The sequence below is a fragment of the Budorcas taxicolor genome, chromosome 12 (genome assembly GCF_023091745.1).
Source record: "Budorcas taxicolor isolate Tak-1 chromosome 12, Takin1.1, whole genome shotgun sequence".
Lineage (NCBI taxonomy): Eukaryota > Metazoa > Chordata > Mammalia > Artiodactyla > Bovidae > Budorcas > Budorcas taxicolor.
The window spans coordinates 15605849-15629830 of NC_068921.1; the positions used below are offsets into that span (position 1 = coordinate 15605849).

Sequence of the window (23982 nt, forward strand, 5' to 3'; positions counted from 1 at the left end):
GAGGTCAGTGATGTTTAATTTGGTACATTGTTCAGTGGTGAAATGGAATTGCAAATTGTTCTGACACTTAATGTGATAATGTTAAATGAATTATTTAGTGTTAAGTAAAGAACCCTGCTAAATTATTTTAAACTATTCAAGTTAATTAAAGTATTTTAAGGTTTAGTTTTTCAAAAATATATTTTCCATCCATAGGTTAACCTTTTGAATTTTGAATCATAAGATATCCTCTTTTAATTAAAACAAAACCCTTGTACTTGACTTTTTAAATGTATAATAAGAAGGTTAAATTTTTATATGAGCTCTTTAAAAAAAAAAGTTAATTCAGTGTTTTCCTTTATATATTTAAAAGATTGAATACTTTGAGGATAAAAGTGGCATGACACTCCATGGATGATGAAATTGGCTGTTAGAACTTGTGCATTAGAATTGAAAGGAAACCATGCCACCTAAATCTGAATCAGGATGCAGTGGCTGAAAATAAATCCTAGTGTAAGAGTATGACAAGAAATAAGCTGCCATTTATAAAAACGCACTTAACCTAAACACACTGAAATCCCAAGGAATTTTCAAGCTGTGAAGTAATGGGAACAATCATTTAATGTGGAAAGAAGAAGCCAGTGCATGCCTCCCTCTTTGAATGTCTCATAAGATCAAATTGTGGAGTGAGGTGATTGAAACAGAAAAGATAATTTAGTGGCAGCATAACAGCTAGATTACCATTTAGAGAGGCCAGGCCCCTGAGACATGATTGCATTAAGGGGATAGGCCTAAGGTTAGAATACAGAGAGAGGTGTTCAGAAACAGGCTGCCACTTGTTTTTTTTCTTTTTTCCCCCTCCAAAGGATTTACACATGCATAGTTCTCAGTTCAGTTCAGTCGTTCAGTTGTGTCCGACTCTTTGCAAACCTATGGACTGCAGCATGCCAGGCTTCCCTGTCCATCACCAGCTCCTGGAGCTTGCTCACACTCATGTCCATCAAGTCGGTGATGCCATCCAACCATTTCATCCTCTGTCATCCCTTTCTCCTCCGGCCTTCAATCTTTCCCAGCATCAGGGTCTTTTCCAATGAGTCAGTTCCTTGCATCAGGTGGCCAAAGTATTGGAGCTTCAGCTTCAGCATTAGACCTTTCAATGAATGTTCAGGACTGATTTCCTTTAGGATTGACTGGTTTGATCTCCTTGCTGGCAACCCACTCCAGTACTGTTGCCTGGAGAATCCTGTGGACAGAGGAGCCTGGTGGGCTGCTGTCCATTGGGTCGCACAGAGTCAGATACAACTGAAGTGACTTAGCATGCATGCATGCATTGGAGAAGGAAATGGCAACCCACTCCAGTATTCTTGCCTGGAGAATCCCAGGGACACATGAGCCTGGTGTGCTGCCGTCTATGGGGTCGCACAGTCGGACGCAGCAGCAGCATAGTTCTAATCCTTTGTAAACATTCCTATACCTGTCTGCAACTGTTCGTTTCTTTCTAAACGTTTATCTGTCAGTCACTTTGAGACATCTTCTCGGCTTGGAGGAGTTGTTTCTGCCTAGTCTTTTGGGCTTCACCTCTTAGGAACATGGGCTGTCCTGCTTCAGCTTACCAAGTGCACATCTTGGAGTTATTCTTTACTTCATAGCAGCACACAGTCAGTTGTCATAATACCAACCCCCTGTCCCTCTTCAGTCCTGCAGATAACCAGTTACAGGTAGTGAAGTGAAGTGAAGTCGCTCAGTCGTGTCCGACTCTTTGCGACCCCATGGACTGTAGCCTGTCAGGCTCCTCCGTCCATGGGATTTGCCAGGCAAGAGTGCTGGAGTGGATTGCCATTTCCTTCTCCAGGGGAACTTCCTGACCCAGGAATCGAACCCGGGTCTCCCGCATTGCAGGCAGACGCTTTACCGTCTGAGCCAAATTTGTTTAATGTTTGTCTTCCACTAAGCAAGTCTTTTCTTGGTAGACAGAGGCACCCAGAAAATATCCTGATGCTGGGAAAGATTGAAGGCAGAAGGAGAAGGGGAAGACAGAGGACGAGATGGTTGGATGGCATCACCAACTTGATGGACATGAGTTTGAGCAAGTTCTGGGAGATGGTAAAGGACAGGGAAGCCTGGTATGCCGCAGCCCATGGGGTCGCAAAGAGTCAGACACAACTGAGCCACTGAACAACAACAAGAATAGGCACCCAGTAAAGATTTGCTGGGTGACTGTCTGTAAGAAGCTTCCTCTAAAGTCTGGGCATGGCACAGCTTCAGCCATGGGGACTCACGTGAGGGAGAACAGTGGACTGAGCTGGAGAGGGAGCGGGGACTAGATCCCAGAATGGCATGCAGTCATGGGAAGAAGCTTGTGCATCACGCAAGAGCAGTTAAGAGGCCACTGAAAGATTGTAAGCCCACGTCCGTCTTTGGGTGGGTATGGCCCTTCTAGGTCTCTAGCTAGTGCTTTCTTCCTAGTTTACAGAAACTACTTGGCCCATGAAGACAAAGTAACACAGTGAATACAGTTATGGTTACATGTACAGTAAATTTCTGAAGACATTTCTAGAGTACTTTTTTTACACTTCATAAAATTATGGTCTTATATAGTTAAAGGATATATATGGATTTGTAAATAATTGGAAGAATTAAAATACTTATATTTTAATACTGAAATAACTATACTCAATTTGGCAATCACAGTTAAAAACAAAACCAGTAGTATTTACAGCTTTCAGATTAAAAAAAAAAAAAGGCAATTGGTGGATCTCTAATATCTCCTGAGGAATTTGGTATTATATATCAAATCTCAAAGAAAGGCAGTGCCAAAGAACGATCAGATTACCGTACAGTTGCACTCATTTCACATGCTAGCAAAATTATGCTCAAAATCCTTCAAACTAGACTTTAGCAGTACATGAACTGAGAACTTCCAGATGTACAAGCTGGATTTAGAAAAGGCAGAGGAACCAGAGATCAAAATTTCTAACATCCACTGGATCATAGAAAAAGCAAGGGAATTCCAAAATATATATATACTTCTGCTTCATTGATTATGCTAAAGCTTTTGACTGTGTGGGTCACAACAAACTGTGGAAAATTTTTAAAGAGATGGGAACACTGGACCACGTGACCTGCCTCCTGAGAAACCTGTATCCAGCACAAGAAGCAACAGTTAGAACCGGACATGGAACAAAGGACTGGTTCCAAATTGGGAAAGGAGTACGTCAAGGCTGTATATTGTTACCCTGCTTATGTAACGTCTATACAGAGTGCGTCATGCAAAATGCCAGGCTAGATGAAGCTCAGGCTGGAATCAAGATTGCCAGGAGAAATATCAACAACTTCAGATACCCAGATGACACCACCCTTATGTCAGAAAGCGAAGAGAGGAACTAAGAGCCTCTTGATGAAGGTGAAAGAGGAGAGTGAAAAAGCTGGCTTAAAACTCTGCTTTCAAGAAACAAAGATCATGGCATCTGGTCCCATCTCTTATGGCAAATAGATGGGGAAGAAGTGGAAACACTGACAGACTTTATTTTCTTGGGCTCCAAAATCACTGTGGAGGGTGATTTCAGCCACAAAATTAAAAGATGCTTGCTCCTTGGAAGAAAAGCTATGACAAACTTAGACAGCATATTAAAAAGCAGAGACAATACTTTGCTGAGAGAGGTTCATATAGCCAAAGCTATGGTTTTTCCACTGGTCATGTATGGATGTGAGAGTTAGACCATGAAGAGAGCTGAGTACCAAAGAATTGATGCTTTCAAACTGAGGTGCTGGAGAAAACTCTGGAGAGTCCTTTGGACAGCAAGAAGATTAAACCAATCAATCCTAAAGAAAATCAACCCTGAATATTTATTGGAAGGACAGATGCTGAAGCTGACACTACAATACTTTGGCCACCTGATGTGAAGAGCTGAGTTACTAGAAAAGACACTGATGCTGAGAAAGACTGAGGACTAGAGGAGAAGGGAGTGACAGAGGATGAGATGGTTAAATGGCATCACTGACTCAGTGGACATGAGTTTGAGCAAACTCCAGGAGATATCGAAAGACAGCATAGACTGGTGTGCTGCAGTCCATGGAGTTGCAAAGAGTCAGACACGACTTAGTCACTGAACAACAACCACCTAAAAATAAGCAGAAGGAAACAGAAAAGAAACTCCATCCAACAAATTAAATAATAATATTATTAAAAAAAAGAAAAAGTTACCTTTTATACTGCAAGTTGTTCCTTTGAAGGAATTTTAAATGAAAATTATTTTTAAAGTCCCATTAAAAGAAAGTAATATATTATGTTCAACATATATTATTTTTAAATGAGCAACATTTTTATAGCTTTTAAACTAACCTTCCAAGAAACAATATTTCTTTTTCCTATAAAAAAAAAGTATACTTACTTTTCTGATTATAAAAGTGATAGATGCTTATTACAGAGAATTTAGAAAATATATGGGAATCTTAAATGCCTTCATTCTGATCTCTTCCCATCTTTCATGTTAAGTTCCACTTTCTTTAAAACTGTTTCTTCTTTTTTTTGTCTGTATCAAGTAGATAATTTTCTAATATGGTTCTCAGTTTCTTTGCTGGGATCATTGCATCTCACTCATTCCTTTGGGGTTCATTTAACTTCTTGCTGAAATGAATCCTTGAGTAGTTCTCTTGGTGAGGATCTATGTTTTTGTATGAGTATTTTTATTTCATTCTTACTCTTTCATTATAATTTAGCTAGACATAGCTGGCAATTATTTTTCCTGTAGTGCTTTAAGTTAAAAAGTCTATAGGTACAATGGTGCCTTTTGTCCTTTAAAAATAGTTACTTTGGAAAAAAAGTAGTCATTTTGGAAAGCTACACCTTTTCCCACCTTAAAACGTTTTTTTTTTTTAGATTTACTGTGCTCACATACCAGAATAATTTAATTTTTAAAATAAATAAATGGTTGAATGTGAGTCACTGGGTATGGTAATATATGTTGTTGTTGTTCTTTAACTGGTAAGTCGTGTCAGACTCTTTACAACCCTAAGAACTATAGCCTGCCAGGCTCTTCTTGTCCATGGGATTTCCCAGGCAAGGTACTTGAGTGGGTTGCCATTTCCTACTCCAGGGGATCTGCCCACCCAAGGATGGAATCCACGTCTCTTGTGTTGGCAGGCGGATTCTTTATCACTGAGCCACCAGGGAAGCCCATGGTAATATTTAGCCCAAAACAAAATCTCCTAAGATTGGTATTTGAATATGTACTAGTATTATATTTTATAATATGCTCTACGTAGTGTCATATGTTTATTTTACAGTTCTTTTTCCAAAAGCGCTATTTTTAGTTGTATTTTGATTTAGATGGATCATTTATCTGCACTGTCTAGTGAAGCAGCTACTAAGCCTGAGTGCTGATGTGTCCTGATTTTATATACTTTTGTCAAATGATTGGAAGTTTTGAATAAATACCTTGATTAGTTTTAGACCATATAACTTAAGATAATTCATTTTTACATGCAGATTTTTTTCCCACAGATTTAAAGCTGATTAGCGTCTTTGTTTTAAAAGTTAAGGTTTGACTATACAGTATAAGATTTAGAAGGAAGTTGTAGAAATAAACAAGATAGTTGGTATGTTTACCTGGTGGTCTGCTTTCCACATTATAGTCATGTACAGTGTGTTTTTGAAGTATTAAGGCTGATCTATCTTCTTTATATGTGAAGTATTAGGTCTTGATAAAAAGATTATCGGAATACCTGTTCAGGTTTCACTCTAATAAACAAGGAAGTTTGTTAATAATGCCTTCTGTTTTTCAGATTGCAAATAGAAGAATCTTCCAAACCTGTAAGGCTATCACAGCAGCTGGACAAAGTCGTGACAACCAATTACAAACCTGTTGCTAATCATCAATACAATGTAAGTCTTCATGTCGTTCTTCATTCTGGTCTGTCTTTAATGTCATACACTCATAGGTTTTGAAAGGACCTTAGCAGTCCCACACCTTGCCGTCAGGTGCTTGAGGTATCCAGGCTTACTGGGCGAGATAACAGTTTGCCAAGCATAGAAAAGGTATTCACTCTATAGCCAAAGTCATACAATAAGAAGAAGACAACCACTGTTGAAATGATTCCTGAAAAGTTTTTCAGAGAAATCAAACATTTCTTCAGTGTTTCTAATGGTGTGAAGCATAGTATCCTTAAAAAATATATATTAGCTTTAGAGTTTTTTCTCTGCCTTTATAACTGAGAGTAGGCTCATGAACCAGTGGTCATTTTTCCCATTATTAAGATCGCTTTGCCTAGTTTCAGCTTTTATAGGAATTTTTACAGCCTCACACTACTATGTAAAGTGTGCGCTGCCTGTATGTAAAAAAACTTTTTCATTAAAGTATATTGTATGTACTATATTTATTACATACATTGGAAAAGGAAATATCAACCCACTCCAGTGTTCTTGCGTGGAGAATTCCCTGGACAGAGGAACTTGGCAGGCTACAGTCCATGGGATCGCAGAGTCAGACATGACTGAGCGACTAACACACACTTTATAAATATATAGTGTACATAATTGTACACATACACAGTGTATGTATGTATAGTACACACATGTATACATCTTACGTGTACTTTGTGCCGGGCAGTTCAAAGGTCTAACTGTTGTAATTATTGCTGTGATCCTTACTTTATTGATGCAGAAACTGAGGCACAGAGAGGTTCGCTTCCTTGAGGTCACACAGCCAGTAATCAAATTGTCCAGACGTTGAACCATGGAAACTGGTTTAAGAGCCTTACTATTTTTTTTAATTGAAGTATAGGCAACTTACAATATTGTGTTAGTTGTTGATATCCAGCAAAGTGATGTGATTTTATATATATATATATATATATATATATGCATGTATATACACGTGTGTGTATATATGTATAGTGATAGTGTTCGTTGCTCAGTTATGTCCGATTCTTTGTGACCCTGTGGACTGTAGCCCACCAGACTCCTCTGTCTATTATTCTCCAGGCAAGAATACTAGAATGGGTAGCCATTCCCTTCTCCAGGGGATCTTTCTGACCCAAGGATTGATCCTGGGTCTCCTGCCTTACAGGCAGATTCTTTACTTTCTGAGCTTCCAGAGGAGCGAGCGAGCGCGTGCGCGCGTGCATGCATGTGTGTGTGTGCTTCTTTTTCATTTTAGGCTATTTCATATATAGTAGTATGTATCTGTCCATCCCTTACTCCTACTTTACTCCTCTGCCCATTTCCCCTTCGATGACCATAAGTTTGTTTTCTCAGTCTGTGAATAGGACCCTTGCTCTTAAGAAACCCGTGTTGCTGTAGATCCTTAGCATTGCTTAAAGAGCTAAGTGATTTGGGTCTTGAAGTACCTGCAGTGTAAGGAGAAAGTGATGATTTTCTGAAAATAAAAGGAAGTCCAAGTTAAGTCAAGTAGCAGTTGAGAGTTGATGCCTTTGTGTCCTACTTTGTTGCTTAAGATTTCCCCTTGATACTGAATTTAGGAAGAAATAAATACTCTTTTAAGTTTGGCCTTTAAGTTCCAAGCTTGTCAAATGATGCAGGTTAGTATCTGCCCAACCACTACTTTATGATATTTGACTATCTTATGGTTATTTTATAAAGACAGGTAGCAAATGTAGATGCCTCCAGGGCCAAGCAGGCATCTTCTTGGGTAGGATGCTGAAATTTAAGAAGGTAAATGGTAGAGACTAGATGAGCTGAAGTGCATGTGCCCCTTCTAAAGACATCCAAATTTTAAAAACTGCTACACTGTTTCTCTCTACTGTTTATAATAGGAAAAGACTAGAAACAAATGTCCAAAAATAAGGATTAGTTCAGTACTTTAACAGTTTTTATTTTTTAGTGCTAGGGCGATTTTATCATAATTTTCTTTTTTACGAAATCTTTTTGAATTCTTGGAATTGTCAGTCTTTTTGAATTGTTGGAATTGTCACAACGAGTACCTATTGTCTGAATTGTTACAGTGAAAGTTTCACAGTGTAAAGTTTTTCTGTTGCAGTGGGAAAGGGAGGAAAGCTAGGGAAAAGTGTTAGTACTTAGCCATGACAGTGTCCTACCACAGTTATGTAAGATTTGTCTCCTCTGAACAAAAAATGTTTTTTGTTTTTTTTTAATGCCAGTTTTATGCCTGAGATACCTGCTCTTGGTGAACCAAATAAATAAAGTTTCTGTCTTCAAGGAGCTACCATTTTTTTCAGTTTCTCTGGTCATACCCTTTCAGACCCTGTTTGGGTATAATCCATATTTCGTTTGACCTAGTGAGTCCACATTTTGAAATTACAATTGCTTCTTTCTTTAGTTCCATTACAAGGGTCCCTCTTGTTGTACTGCTACATACCATCATTTCTGAGGCGAAAGGAAAATCTCTCTTAGGTCAGAGCTGGCACTTTCGCTTGTATCAAAGCTCTGACCTCTAATTCATGTTCAGAGTGATGTTGGCACTATACCTACCTGGCAGGTATAGAAGGATAGATTCCAAGTGTCATATTTTTGGAGTGCTTTTCATTGCTCTCTTTTTACTACTAAAATAAGTACAAATACATTGTATTCTGAACCACTTGGTAGGATATAAAGCTGTCACATCCCTTTTAAAGAGACTCTTTAACATCAAGTGACATTTCAGTTCATGGTATCAACCTTTGTTAACGTTGTCATAGCGTTGAGTCATTAATATTGATGTAATTATAGTGATGAGTCATATAATCTTTAATTAACAAAGATTGACTGTAAGCTACCATGTTACACTGCTTGAATGTTTAGTGATTTCCACCGCCCCCCAACTCCATGAGAGTGTATCGGAAATTGGTGGAGGCACCTGCATAGCTCTTAAAAGCATAGATAGTATTATAATAAAGTGCTAACTATAATAAGAGTGTAAAGCTTTTGTTTTTGTGGTTAGGGAACTAAGAGCCCACAAGGCACGTGGCCGGGGAAAAAGGTCTTTTACTGATAGAGTCATATAATCCAAATATAGAGTCTCTGATGTATAAGATCCTTTCAGCTGCCTCCATCCCTGACTGCAGGTAAGGGTGCCTGTGTATGTTCTGTGTTCTGCTTGACTTCGTGGACATCATTATCCCGCCTGTGTAAATGTCATAGCATTCTTTTATGTAGTCTCCAGTCATAGGACCTTTCTCATAAGGAATTGTGCCCTCTGTTGTCCAGACAGTGGTCTCAATGCTGGCTGTAGACTAAAATCACCTGGGAAGCTTTTAGAAAAGAAAAATACCTTCAGAGATTGGTTGTATTGATCTAATGTGGAGGCCAACTATCTTTAAATTTTTTACCTAGGTAGTTCTGACATTGAGCCACTGATCCAAAGACACAGGAAATCTGCCTGTCCCTTGTGGCATGTCTGCCATCTCCTGTGGCATGGGGAGCAAAAATGATACCTAGAAGGGAGACCAGGAAGTCTCTTTCCACTAAACCTAAGGCTTTTTAGAAAGAACTAGTATCTTCTTGTCTCTATTTATCATCAACTCCCTACCCTACTCCCCTGCTTCCAGCTTGAAAAAAAGACTGCCTTTTCTCCCCACCCTAGCAAGAGCTCTTGGTCTGAAAGTGATAGAACATTAGAAGAAACTGAACTAGAAAATTAGTGTTGGAGGGAGCAGAGCTATTACATAAAATCTTGAAATAAACCCCCAGGAACTAAAAAGAAAATTTATTATAATGTATACTCTGTTTCATTCTGTGGAGCGACCAGTTGTGTTGTCTTAATCCTCAGAACTAAGGTTGTTGGGGGTGTTTTTTGGCTTGGCTTTTTTTTTTTTTTTTTTTTTTTTTTTGGCTTTTAAGTATTTATATATATGTATATAAATTTGGAATTTTGTTGATTAAAGTGGGTGCCTGCAGGACTGAATCTCAAGGCCCCTCGGCAGTATTTGCTACTGTATTATAGAGTACAGTATAAGAATACTACGTGGTTTAAAAAAAAATGCTGCATGCTTTGTCCATTTGAATTTGCACACCAAAGACTGATCAACCCTAAAGAATTAATTTCCTCCCAAGAGGTAACAACACATTAGGCAGAAATAGAAGCATAGAGGGTGGGGGGATCTTTCATAAGGATTTAAAATGCAAACCATGATATTCAAGGCTGCCACGCTCACTTTAAAAGTTAGAAACCTCCACAAAGACTGCCTTGACAAAGCAATCAAAGTATTTCTGCAAACAACAATCTAGAAATTTACAGACATCTGTATTGTAATATTTTAATTGGAAGTGGGTGGCATTTATAATTTTAGTCAGGGATTATTGTCTCAGTAATGACGGCTGAACAGCCCTATGCCACATCCACAATGGGTGTTCAGCATTTGGTTGCCGTTCAGTCTTGAATAATTTGTTTTATATTTTGAAAGTAAAATTGTATATGATGGAGTTTGGGGATTATAAAAATTTGTACCTGGAGATGAAAGTTCTTTCTGAATTGACATTTCTGTGCAGCTGGTGACACCTTACTTTATGGTCATTGGGGGCAGATATCAGTAATTAAAATTCATATAATACAAAAGCTATTTCTAGTCTAATAACTAGCCTAGTAGTATTTTGTGTGGCTGCGAACAAGTTAGAAATCTGATTGCTTTGAGTGTCGGTTCCTGATAGTGCCAGTGCGAAACAAAATGCCCAAGGGGAAAGAGCTAAAAGGAGAAGAAATGGCGTATCTTGAATCAGTGGTCTTTTCCTAGACTGGTGCGTATCATGTGTTGTTTATTTGTGGAATTAATTTTTAGTACAGATACTATAGTTGTACTATACTATAGTACAGAGTTACTCTGTAACTCTGGAGATTAATACTAGTCTGAGTACTGTTGGCAGAATACTATACTATACTATACTATAACTTTAGTATAATACTATACTATAACTTTAGTATAGAGTTACAATATTAAGACTGCCATTTGTACACTGATGAGCTTAAAAAAGAGACGTTACCTCAGGGATCTTAGTTTTGGCATGAGTATAATTAGTTGCTAATAATTTAATGATCATGGGATCATTTTAGTCCCTTTTTATAATTACATGTACTTTGGAACCACCTGATACCACAGAGCAGAATTAGGATGATGGATCGCTCTTGAACATTATCAAAAAAAAGATTTAAATAATGCTGTACTACAAAAATTTTATTGAGCCATTGATAGGTGTGGTTAATGCAGAAAGATAAGCAAACAAGTCTTGTCTGTTGTCTCCCCATTTTAAAGGAGGAGAGCACCAATGTTAAATGCAGTGTTTTTTGAGATTGAAACATGTAAACCAAGATTTAAAAAGAAAATTTTCTGTGTAGAATTGGTACTTTTCTCACTGCTCATTAACATTACAAATCACAACCTAATCTGACTCTTAATCAATACTTTCAGTATTGATTTTGAAGTTTCTTTCTAATTTATTCTCAGTTCTTACCTTCAATCCTTTTGGGTCTGACCTATGGCTTTTAGGGTTGGGACAACTTGATAACAAACACTTAAGTTTTTCTCTCCACTGCCTATTGGACTGTATGCCCTCTCTAAAGTGGACTGTCATGCTTTGGTAGTGGAGTCGCTCAGTCGTGTCCGACTCTTTGCAACACCATGGACTGTAGCCTACCAGGCTCCTCCATCCATGGGATTTTCCAGGCAATAGTACTGGAGTGGGCTGCCATTTCCTTCTCCAAGGATCTTCACAACCCAGGGATCGAACCCAGGTCTCCTGCGTTGCAGGCAGATGCTTTACCATCTGAGCCAGGGAAGTCCTATCTTGCTTTACCAGCATGTTTTGTTACTTGAAAACATTTTTTCTGCTCATCCTCCTAGCTTCTCGAGTCATTTTACATGAGGAAGAGAGGGCTGAGAGTGGAAGCTGAATATACCATAACTTCTGTTTCCTATTTCCTGAATTTAACTTTGTCCATCTTCTTTCAGCATAAATTAAAGCTGGGATGGAAGAGCAGATAGAATATTGTACAAGTGTAGCTCCATACTGAGAGTACAAAAGCATGGCACTAACCTTTTGCTAGGTTCCCACCTCTCTGTCTTGTTTTTCTTGAGGACCAATTGTTATAGCCACACGTTCCACGAAACAAACTCACTCAGAAGGACAATGCAGATAGTGGAGTGCAGTTTATTACACCTGCAGGCCCAAGCCAAAGTCTCCTCTTAGCCAACGACCCCAACCAGCATTTGTGAAAATCTTTTATACCCAATGTGTACGTGTCTGAACCCACCACTCCAAATTCCTTGAGACTTACATAAACCAAGGAAAATATAATCCCAATAACCCCATCATTCACATGCTATGTGCTCATGTGCTCAAACAAACAATAGCCAATAATCATTGGCCAATAATCAATAAACCCAAGGTTACACTCCGATAGATATAGAAAAATTTGTGGCCTGTCTGGAGGAAGGAGTGATTAGTGTATGTTTTCTCGTAGGCGATGAGTAACCTAGATACGATCTTCAAGGTTCCCTTGCCTGGAGGGGGTCTTATCCTTCTGTTGTTGTTTTCATAGGCACTAAACACAGAGTTCAGAGTCCGTTGGAAAGGTGGCTGAGCATGATCAGCATGAACAGGCCTACGATGGAGTCCAGGCCCTATGAATTCCTTCTTCACAGTGACCTTTTGCTGAATGAAATCCCACACCCCACTAAGGCCTGTGAGAAGGAAATATGCTTTCTCCACTCTTCCTTAGTCTGATTCTACCTCCCTCTATTTTGTAGACGCCAAGTTAAGTTTCTCTTATCTTCCACTTGGTCAGCGTAAGGGGTTATCGTATCTTCTTCCCACGGTCCATACTTTTATACTCTTTCCTCCGGCCGTGCTTTCTAGACTGTCCATTGCAGTGGACAGAGCAAACCCTTTCAAGCACAGTGCAGCTGTGGAAGGGGATTTCAGGATGCAAATGGCGCAGTTATAAACGGGGGACATATGACATGTTTTAGACATTGGTCAGCAAAGCAAGGCTCAAACATGAATCACTGCAGGTATTCCATGATGTCGTTCCGCTTTTTAATCCAAAGAGCCTCCTTTTTGTAGATTTGCGGGCTTTGTCTTGGTCTGTCATGCTTTCTTTCTCCATCATACAGCCATTGTCTCAGTTCTCTCCTCCTTTTAACCCGAGAGAAAGAAAATTCTGTCTTGAGTGGCCCTCAAGCCCATCTCTTTTGGTCTTGCCTATAGCTCTGCAGCCTGCTTTCTCACAGAATTGGGGCAGAATCTGTACTTCTGCCTTTGACCATAAGTGCATTTTTCCACCTGATACTGGGCTGGGGTTCATTCCTCCCCAACAGTACAGTCTGTGCCCTGCATTTACGCTTCTTCCCCAACATCATAAAGTTGTCCTAGGTAACTCTGTGGTCTCCTTTACTACATTACTACATTTAAAACACTCAAGGCCCTTTGTATACATTTTAATACGCGAGCCTGAAGAAAGGGATACCTTTTGAAAGAGAGTAGCTGATTTACTCCCATATTTTAGTCCAGTTGTTGTTGTTGTTCAGTCGCTAGGTCGTGTCCATCTCTTGTGACCCCGTGACCTGTAGCCCATCAGGCTCCTCTGTCCGTGGCATTTCGCAGGCAAGAATACTGGAGTGGGTCACTGTTTTCTTCAGTTTTAGTGCAACACCAAGCATCTAATCCATGCTTAAACTATTGAGGAGCTGAATGGATTTCAAGTTTTACTCTCCAGGTATACATATCACAAAAATTAAGACATTCAATTTAGCTCTTTCTCCTTGTCTAGCTCCTAATTTTATTTATTGAAAGAGTTGTCAGAGTTACTTCTTGCCTCTAATTTGAAAGTCTCTGATTATATTTAAGGTCTATTTTTAGTCTTAACATCAATAGAAATTAGATTTTATCTTTTTACGTCTCTCTTGTTAAACTAGAGAATAAGCCTAACTATATGAAGCTGGAATTTGTACATAATTTAGTTGTACGTTTTGATATGCATTTCTCTGTCTTTGAAGCTAGCCTCTCTCTCATAGTAATTCTGCTGATGCACAAAAGATTGTTCTCCGACAGCTTTTACCCGGCCTGCCGATGCTTTATTGACCAGGTGGGCTGCTGCAGTCTCTGTTGCTGTTTAGTCGCTAAGTCATGTCCGACTGTTTTGCGACCCCACAGACTGTAGCCCACCAGGCTCCTCCGTCCATGGGATTCTCCAGGCGAGAATACTGGAGTGGGTTGCCATTGCCTTCTCCAGGGGATCTTCTTGGCCCAGAGATCGAACTCGCATCTCCTTCATTGGCAGGAGAGTTCTTTACCATGAGCCGCCAAGGAAGCCCTACAGTGTATATATACCTGTCCTCTAACAAGTTTCTGAGGCTTTATCAAGATAAAGTTTGAAAAAAAAAAAAAAATGAAAAGCTTAATCAACTGACATGAATGTGAGCAAATTGCATGTTTTCAATAAAGAGTTAACTTTTTTACAAATGCACACATATATGCATTTGTAAACCACGGGACGGTAACACCATTTGTGCCATTGCTTACTTCATTTTACAGAAGAAGCAAGTCCAAGGAGGTCATGGGGTTGGGAGGAGAAAAGGCCACCTGTCACCACCCTTATTCTTTGCTTTTTACCAAGATTTGATTTCCCAAGCTTTTCCTCCCTAGAAAACCTATTATCTGATCTGCCTGCCCCTCAGCCTTCTTCCTGCCCTGAAAAACTGTCATTTTGAAAGATATTACCTACCAAATGGCATCGAGCAGATAAACTCTTTTACTGTATTTTGGGTAATCATTGGAGAAGGAAATAGCAATCCACTCCAGTACCTTTGCCTGGAAAATCCCGTGGACAGAGGAGCTTGGTAGGCTACAGTCCGTGGGGTTGCAAAGAGTCGGACACGACTGAGCGACTCCACTTGGGTAATCAAAAACAAAGAGTTGCAAATAGACTTTGTGATCCACATGATGTGATTTCTGTGAAGATGGGCTTTGGGGGAGGAAATGGACACATTACATAAAGCTTTAGGGAACAGTGAAAATGGTTTACTGGTGGGCACTAACCTTCCTGGAGCCGTAAAGGTCTGAGGAGCCCTAAGAATGGTGAAGGCCACAGGTACTGAACCACCACTCTTTGACCTGCTGCCTTGCGATTTAATACCTAACAGTGGAGGACGGAAAAGAGTCCCTGGGTTTCAGAGTGAGCACGCTGAACTGATGCGTTCGGGATTTTTGCTTTTTCCACATAGATTGAATATGAAAGGAAAAAGAAAGAAGATGGAAAACGAGCCCGAGCTGATAAACAACACGTTTTGGACATGCTGTTTTCAGCTTTTGAGAAGCATCAGTATTATAACCTGAAGGACTTGGTGGACATCACAAAACAGCCTGTGGTATGTATATGCTCACACTGATCCTTTAAATGGGTTTAAATCAGCTTCATTAACACGGCTTTACTGAAGAGAAGCATATTGTGAATTAGTATGTTCGCTTGCACCTATGCTGGTGGCAGGTTTTGTTCCAGCATGGAAAAGATGCCTCCGCGTAATCTTCCTTCCTTCCTTCCTTCCTTCCTTTCTTCCCCTCTCTTCCTTTCTCTCTGTTTCTTTTTTTACTCTCAGCTTCACTGTTTGAATTTTAAATACCTTTAGTATCAGTAGTTCGTATGGAGACGAGGCGGATTTGTCCTCCTTTTGACTGACCCTTGGCGTTAAGCCTGAAGTCTCTTTGTTTACAGCATTTCTAGTCTTTCGTTTGTTCTTCTGCCTCCCTCTAGAAAAGCTCAACTTTAAGAGTCACTGTTTTTTCACAGTGAGTGTGTATCCCTGTCTCGTGAACTGTTCTCTGTGGATTTTTTTTTAAATCATCTAGCACTAACATTAGGTCCTTTCAAACTTGAGCTGTAGAGCCTCAGTGCTTGTTGAGATTATGCTTGGGTTGGCCTAGTCTCCATTTTCAAGGAAATTTTTAATAAGTTGATGTTTTAGAAAAGTTTTGTTCTATAAATAATCATTTTTTAATCACTTCTCCAGATGTTTGTATTAATACCTATCTGCAAATAATCTGTGTTTCTGATCCATTTAAAATGCTGGAAACAAGGAATTGAAACCCTTTCTCTAGTCTTTGGGTCACGTTTCCTTCCATTTAGCTTTCTCACACCTAAGCTTAGCAAAGTGTCAGATTGAATTATAGCAGTATTTTACTTATAGGTTTTTAAAAATTAGGTGGAAACCCCTTTATTTTTGTCCTCTTACCCAGTTTTCCTTTATCATTTATCCACCTTGCCAGGATACCAAAGAATATGTTAATTCTAACTGCTCCATTTATTGCTTCAGCATATGTAACAAGATAACCGGTTTTGTAAAATATTTTAACATAAATGGCTCCATGGTTTTTTTTTTTTAATGTATTCAAAGCTTCAGGAAATTATTTCTGAAACTTCAGTATTGATGGTGCAGTTTCCCACTTCTGTAGAGATTTCTTTACTGTTACACTTCATCCTTTCACTATTTCATTAAGAAAGAAATTAGAATTCCAAAAGACCTAAATACTTTTCTTTAACCAAAGAGAAGGAAAGTGCTCGTGCTGGCAGTATTATCAACTCATCTTAATGACTTCACTCCCTTCAGCATCAAAGCCTTAGAAACAGCATTCCAAGCTAGATTAAAAAATTTGAAATAGAATAATTCATAAGCTAAACTCCATTTCTTCTGCTTTTAATGAAGTTTATCTTTGTATTTTTATATATACATGAAAAGGCTATTCCAGATATTCTGGATGCAAATGACATAGTCTCATAGAATAAAACACCCACACACAGTTAGATGTGGGAAAATAAGTGTTTGTAGAGGGACATTCAGATAAGTACTAAGGAAAGCTCTTTCTTTGCCTTCACAGAGAATGACATAATGTTTTTAAAGTTTATTCATTTTGCAGCAGAGAAAAAGAATAACTAGCTTTCTCTCCGTCTTGGCTGTTCAGATAATTTTTATGTGGTGGAACTCAGTGACTGTCTTAACAGAACCTCTTAATTCATGGTCAGTAGGCTTAGGAGATCCAGCAACCCCCTGAATATGTACAGAAATGTGTGGATTTTTCTGGGGAGCAGGTTTGTAGTTTATGTCAGATTCTCAGAGAACCTGGGAACCTCAAAGAGCTTGAGAACCACTGATCTAGCAACTGAATTATTTTATAGTAGTTTTATTATTTAGGGACTAAATTGCCTCTAAAGCATTAAGTTTTTGAAGGCAGGTTTGTATATTATTCACATCCCTAAATATTCATACATTCCACAACACAAACATAGTAGCAATCCAGTAAATATTAGATAAATTGATTTAAGGAAAAGGAGATGGTGACATCCTTTACCTTTTAGGACCAGCGTATTTTCCTCAGGTGGATTTTGACAGACCTCCTGTTGTCTGTGGCAGGAGCGGGGTACAAAGAACTGTCTCAGTAAAGCAGAGAGTGCCGGAGCTGCAGTTACTCTCGTGTAGAGGATAGGACTGGACGTGGTCACCATGGGCTCTGGTCCTGCCATTTACCTCAGTGGGATCTGGAGAAGTCACGTCCGTCGCTGAAACTGAGGGAGCTGGACTGGATAATCATCGTGACCCCTCCCAGCGCTCCGTCTATGATTCTCTCCCTTTCCTGTTCCATCTCCTCCTCTCCATCTCCCACTCACATTTGAACCAAGCTGGCAAAGCCCATTGACCTAGAAAGTGGCTAGAGCCCAGCTCTCCTCCGTGTAGGTAATTCTCCCTTTTTAAAGGGTCACAGGACATAAGTCGGTCTGTACTAATGGGCTTCAGTACACCCTTATTAATTTGATTTTAGTCTGAGCAGTACCAGGAGAATGAAGGACCCCAGTGTCAGCATGAAAGTCAGTGATCCAGGAAGAAGACTTCCTGATGGAAAGAGCACAGGACTGGGAGTAATAGGACCTCAGGTCACGTCCCAGTCCTGCCGTTTAGCCAGATAGTCCCAGGTGCTTGAGTGCATTTAATGTTTTAATATGTTATATAATTTTAATATTTAATTTACTTGATTTATGACATTCTTAATATAAAATTTACTAATATATTCAAGTTAAATGTGTATAATATTATACTTTGTAAATTTGTCTTAAAAATACCTAGTTTATAGGTTCCTTGTAATAATTTTAATGTTTATGAAAGTTGCATTTGTCAACAGCAGAGTATTTTGCTAATATTTATTCTTAGTGTTATTAAACACATTTTTGAGCCCTGTGTAAAATGGAAGAAAAGAGGTCTTCTTGGTGTTGATGAGTTCTTTAGCCAGTGCATTTAATGACATGCTCTGGTTTTCTGATGGCCCCCAGCGCCTCTCTTGATGCCAGGTTTCTGACCATGATGTGCTCATTTTAACAGTCCTCTTTGTTATTAGCACCACTACTATATTCTTAAGTTACCATCTGCTTTCTGACCTTTAGGATGTCATTTTTGACATTCTGAGTGAATCTGAAGTATTTTCTTGTTTTTCCAGTTCCTTCCCTTCTATAGTCTTCTTCCTAAAAACCTTCACTCCTGCAAGCGAAATTATTGATTAGAGAAACTGCCCTTAAGGGCCAGCCTGTATCCGTTATTCACCAGTGTGTGACTTGCATAAGCAGTCAGAGAGTTAAACTTACTCATTAAGGACAAATAAGCCAATTTTAAAAGGCCAGGCTCTGGTAACTGATTAAAAAAAAAGTCAGAAACACAGCATCCATTTAAAGGAGTGTTTTCATGCATTTTAAATTTTTACTTTAGCCCCCCCCCCCCCAAGTAAAATATCAAAGGAAGCCTATTATTTCTCTGTTGACAATCTTTGCTCTTTTACCTTAAATGTGTTATGTCAAGTCTTTCTTCATATTTTATTGTATCTGTAAAATTGTAGCATAGCAGCATTTCCTTCAGGAATTCAAGCCATTTGAAGCTTTATGTCATTGTTCCCTTTGAAACCCCAGACTGCCAAGACCACTATGAGCCCAAGCACCCTGTTCTCCAGCACAGCACCCCTTTCCCGGGGTTTCTTCAGACATCCACTTCTGTTTAAAGTGTCATCAGCAATCAGCTCTAATTGTAACTGAACCTCTTCATTTCCTTGTGCTCTGTGTCCATTTGATTTCAGGGCAAGATTCAGGGAACTTTAATTATTGATGATCCCTTGTAAATCAGCAGTCCCCAATCACGTCGACCCAGTGGACCATTTGCCTTTTAATTCAGAGTGTGTAATTGAACAATTTGCATGCTTTTATAAAGTAAGTTCACATCAACAAGAAAAATGAGGCAAAGATTTGCATGGCTTTGATTTTGAAGCAGCTTGGTACCCATAAGCTTAAGTTGCCCAGTGCTAAATAATGCTCAACAGGCCGTTGCTCGTTTGCCCAAAATAGGCTTTTGATAAAGCCAGTGCAGCAATAAGGTAATGTTAACCTGATCCTCAGAGCTTGTTTCCAGACAGGCCTGAATAGAAATAAGTGGAATTTGGCATCAGTAAGATAAAAGACGATAATGTTTTTTAAAGGGAAAAAGTGGCTAAAGAATTTGATATACTTAGCATTTCTCCTGTCAAAAGATAAAAGTTTATTTACAAGCATATGTTCTTATAGACCTGTCAGTTGGCTGGGACTTGTTCAGCTGCAAGAAAGGAAAACTGAGCTCAAACTAGCTTAAGCAAAAATACAATGTATTGGCTCCTGTAGCTGAGAAGTTCAGGAATGCATCTTGCTTTAGACATGGCTGGATCTAGCTACTAATGCTATTTAGTTAGCCCGGTTCCACCCCATCCCTCCCTATCTCTCCTCATCGTTATGTCTTTCCTGGGTGTTGTCTTTCTGCTCGGGCAGGATCTAGCCATGTGGTAGACAAAGTGGCCTCCTGAAGCACTTCACAGCTAGCAGCCTCGAAGCATACAGAGAATGTCTGCCCTGATTATTCCAGCAGAAGCTCAGGGAAGATCTTAATTGCCCCACCAGGGGTTGGATGTTCATTCCTGAGCCAAGAGGATGGGGCAGGACCGTCCATCGGCCAGGCCCACTGCCTCTCGCACCCTTGTGCCACACTACTTGGTAGAGAAATAGCACCTGCTGAGCCGTAGTCATTTGCTGTTACCTCAGATTTAGTTTGTTGAAAACAGAACTCTTGATTTCTGCACCCCTCCAACCCCGACCACCCAGACTGCCCCGCTGCAGTAACACCACCATGCCCCAGGTTGCTCAAGCCAGACGTGCACTCCTCTTTTCTCTTCATGATGTCTGTGTCACACGGTATGATGCACACATATCACACCTCTCTGGCTCAGAATCGTAAAAGGTGAAAGTGATCTTAGAGACAGTTCAGTCATAGTCCCAGAGAAGGAGTTTCCTAGTGGCCTGAGCCCAGCCTTACTGCATCGCTTCTTCTGTTTGGACACGTGTGTATATTCAAAGACAAACTCAAAAAATGCTTCTCTGACAATGGGAACCCCTTTTTAATGACAGGAGTGGGGAGCTAATTTCTCTCTCAGACTGCTTTGAAATTTTCTGTATTATTAAGAATCATCTCATTAAGCCATATACATGGAAAATGGAATCTAAGCTTTATGCTAGTTCATTCAGTTCCTGACCCAAGTAAAAACAGGGCATTTTTTTTTTCCTCTCAGAAGCCAACACAACATTGTAAAGCAATTGTCCTCCAATTAAAAAAAAAAACAAACCTGTGTTTTTTGAAGTTCAGTGTTTAAAATTCATTCCCAAATGAACTGCTAAATAAGTGTTTTTATTATATGTCTTGTTCTGACATAGGCTTTTCCTTTTTTACGTGATTCCTTTTCTCTTTTTTCCCCCCGAACCTTTATCATTTCCTTTCTGTTCACATATTTCCTTTCACTTCTCTCTTCATTTTTTCTATAACTGGAAGTTTTTATTTCAAATGGTATGACCAAAACTAAAAAGACTACCAGTTGCCCAGCAAAGCATATTAACTAGTGACAGCCCTTTGTGAAACTTCCATTTTAAAAAATAATTATTTGCAGCAGCTGGTTAATTCAGTTGGTTAGAGTGTAGTGCTGAAAAATAATTATTTGCTATCTTGTTAATTTGAGCCTTACTTAAAAGTTTTAGAGTATGAAATGTCCTATTAAAATAAATTATTAACTATGTTGAATATAAATGGATAAAATTTAAATGCATTTATAAAATTTTAATGCTTTCCTTATGAAGAGAAGGTTCTAATAACTAATAGATTTGCTACCAAGTTTATTATGATATGGTAACATTTTCTCTTTTAATTGATCCTATGATTTGTCTCAGCCTTTTTATTTTATTTTATTTTTTTACCTAATTCTGAATGAGGTAAAATTGGGGGCGTCAATTTGTTAATATAACCAATCAAGTCATCATTTTATATGAAATACTACATAGGTAAAAGCAGTGTCTGACATAGGCTCCCAGTAAGCAAAATTGGGCATTATCTACATACCAAATTTAGAGTTTTTAATTAAGCAGTAGGCCATACAGTTTGTATTTATTCTGGAAATGTCATTACCCAAAAAATCTCCTTCTCTACATTTCCAGTCCCATTTGATTTTAAAGTAAAATGAATAAAGGTAAGAGGTAAAAAATAAATGTTTAAGCTCATTAGCTGCCTTCTCCCGGTTACCTTATCCCTGAAGCAAGTCCCTAAAGCAAACTGGAAGGCCACACTTGTTTCAGGCTTGCCGTCTTGTGGGAATTATCTTGGGGAAGAAGTCATTTTCTGTGTGTTGGTCTCTACCTAAGAGAAGACATTACCCTGTGGGCTTAGATAAGTGTCTGAAGCTTCCTGGTCTCTCTAGCTCATCAGGGGAATTGATCCCAGAGGATACACCTGTAGGCAGAAAACCTTACGGTGCCTGCCTGGCTGGCCATCTTCAGTTCTGCGTTGTAACAGACAGCGTTCCTTCTAGAATGTGCCAAGACGGATATTCTAATTCCATCATATTTTCCAGTCCATATGGACTGATCCAAAGAGCTTGCCACTGTTAATTGGAAATTTTACTTTACCCGTGGCAATTTGGTCATAAAAAATGGTGTTATCTTAATTTGTTGTCAGCTAGAGAGGTCTTTTTTTTCTCATCAATTTAAAACCTTGTTTTTCAATACAGTTGTATTTTTTTAAAGTTACAGTTAAGTGGATTTTCATATATTCACATAGTTGTACAGCTACTGCCACAACCAATGTTAGAACATTTTATTCACCCCTCAAACTCTGGACCTGTTGACAATTACTCCTGTGCACCCACCCCTCTCCCCAGCCCGAGCAAACCGCTGACCTCCTCTGCGTCTCTAAAGATTTGCCTGTTGTGGACATTTTCATATGGATGGGATCATATGATATGTGGTCTCTAATGACTGACTTCTCTGATTTAGGCATAATGTTTCCTCAGGTTTCATCCATGTTGTATCATGTGTCAGTATTTTCTTTTTTTATTGCCAGATATGTACCGTTATATGAGTATACAGCAATTTGTTTATCCATTCACCATAGATAGTTGTTTCCTCTTTTTGGCTACTGTAATAAGGCTGATATGAGCATTATGTACAACTTATTGTGTGAACATATTTTTATTTCCCTTGAGAGCTGAACTGCTGGGTCACTTGGTAACTCCGTTTAACTGAGGAACTGCCCGATTGCCATCAGTCCTTTTTTAATCCTTAGGCAGCAAGAGCTTTTGTATACTGTTGCGTTAGAGTAAAACTTTACTGTCTATTCCATATATTTTAAGGGCGAATTAAGGGCGAATAATGCCTCATCATCGAGAATGCTAGCTAATTTTCTAAAAATTGTCTGTGGTAAAATAAATACCTGAAGACTCTCTTGCTTGCCATTTAATTTCTAGCAGTGTTTTCAGATGGACTAATAATGACTATGTCAATTGATATCTTCTTATTCTTTGTACAGTCTAAACTACATGTCAGTCAGTAACCAACACAACATTGTAAAGCAATTTTCCTCCAATTAAAAAATAAAAATAGCTAAACTGCTCATCACACCAAATGCACTAGTAGTTAGTTTCTGTAGTTCTAAATGCAAGAATTCATATTTATATTTCAGTAGGAATTTTTTTCATCTTTATCTAGTTTTGAATATCTTTTGATTGTATTTTTCTAATTAACCTTTTTAACATTAACTATATGTATATATGTTTGTTTCTCCCCCAGTTGGTAGCCATAATATCCGAGCCTTGGAATACTTTGCAGTATTCCAAGGTTAACTTATGTTTAGCATACCAATAAACTAATACAATTTAGAAAGCATATCTTTAAACATAGTTAAAATTCAAAGTTTTGGCCCAAAGGAAGTAAACTTTATCTGAAATATGTAAGCGTGTGAGTCACTTGCCACCACTGGACAGATGAAGTGTTACTGAAAGTAAGATGATTTACCAGCATACAGATGTTAATGCAGCAATAAATTTCCTTTTTTAGAGTTTGGATTAAGGAGGGAGGGCTGTGGGGTGGGTAGGGTTTATGGCTTGACCATTTCATTACCCATCATCTCTGTACTCCTTAGAGTTTTTACAAAGGGAGGAATGCAGCCTGTGGGACCCTGAGAGGAAGACAGGACAGAGACTAGTGTAAAAACAGAGGTGAAGCCAGCAGGAAAAGGGGAGAAAAACGCTGAGATGGCCCAGGTGCCAGAGAAGCCCTCAGCACCGTCTTCCCTCCTCCTTTCAGGGTTCTCTCTAAAGGAGAGAAGACATAGGTTGCCTTTGTTCACAGCTTATGCATAATATGTAGTTTGTTTAATTTTTTTTTTAATGAAAGAACATTGTGCCTTGGAGCCACTAACATCTTCATCAGTAAGTCCTCTGTTCTGTCAACCTTGCTTACAGGAGTCACAGTCAATCATACAAAAATCATGTAAATATGAAGTGATACTTTGAAATGATCACAGAACTGATCATGGATGCCCTTGCCACTGGGTCAGTTTATAAAAAGCGTATAAGCCGTTTCCCTTTGGTGACTGTGTTAACCAGTGCCATCTTTTGGTATAGATTTATGTAATACACATTCACTCCAGCCTTTGGGGACTGTTTTGTGATGAGAAGTCTAGTCT

The 23982-nt window shown here is 39.0% G+C and overlaps 1 protein-coding gene across 1 annotated transcript in view; it reads left to right on the plus strand.

Moving 5' to 3' along the window:
• The window catches only part of GTF2F2 (general transcription factor IIF subunit 2), a 135148-nt gene that overhangs the window by 105459 nt on the left and 5707 nt on the right, over positions 1-23982 (plus strand). The window contains exons 6-7 of the mRNA XM_052650098.1: positions 5764-5863; positions 15151-15294. Coding sequence (XP_052506058.1) covers positions 5764-5863; positions 15151-15294 — 244 coding nt within the window. The remainder of the gene's footprint in view (positions 1-5763; positions 5864-15150; positions 15295-23982) is intronic.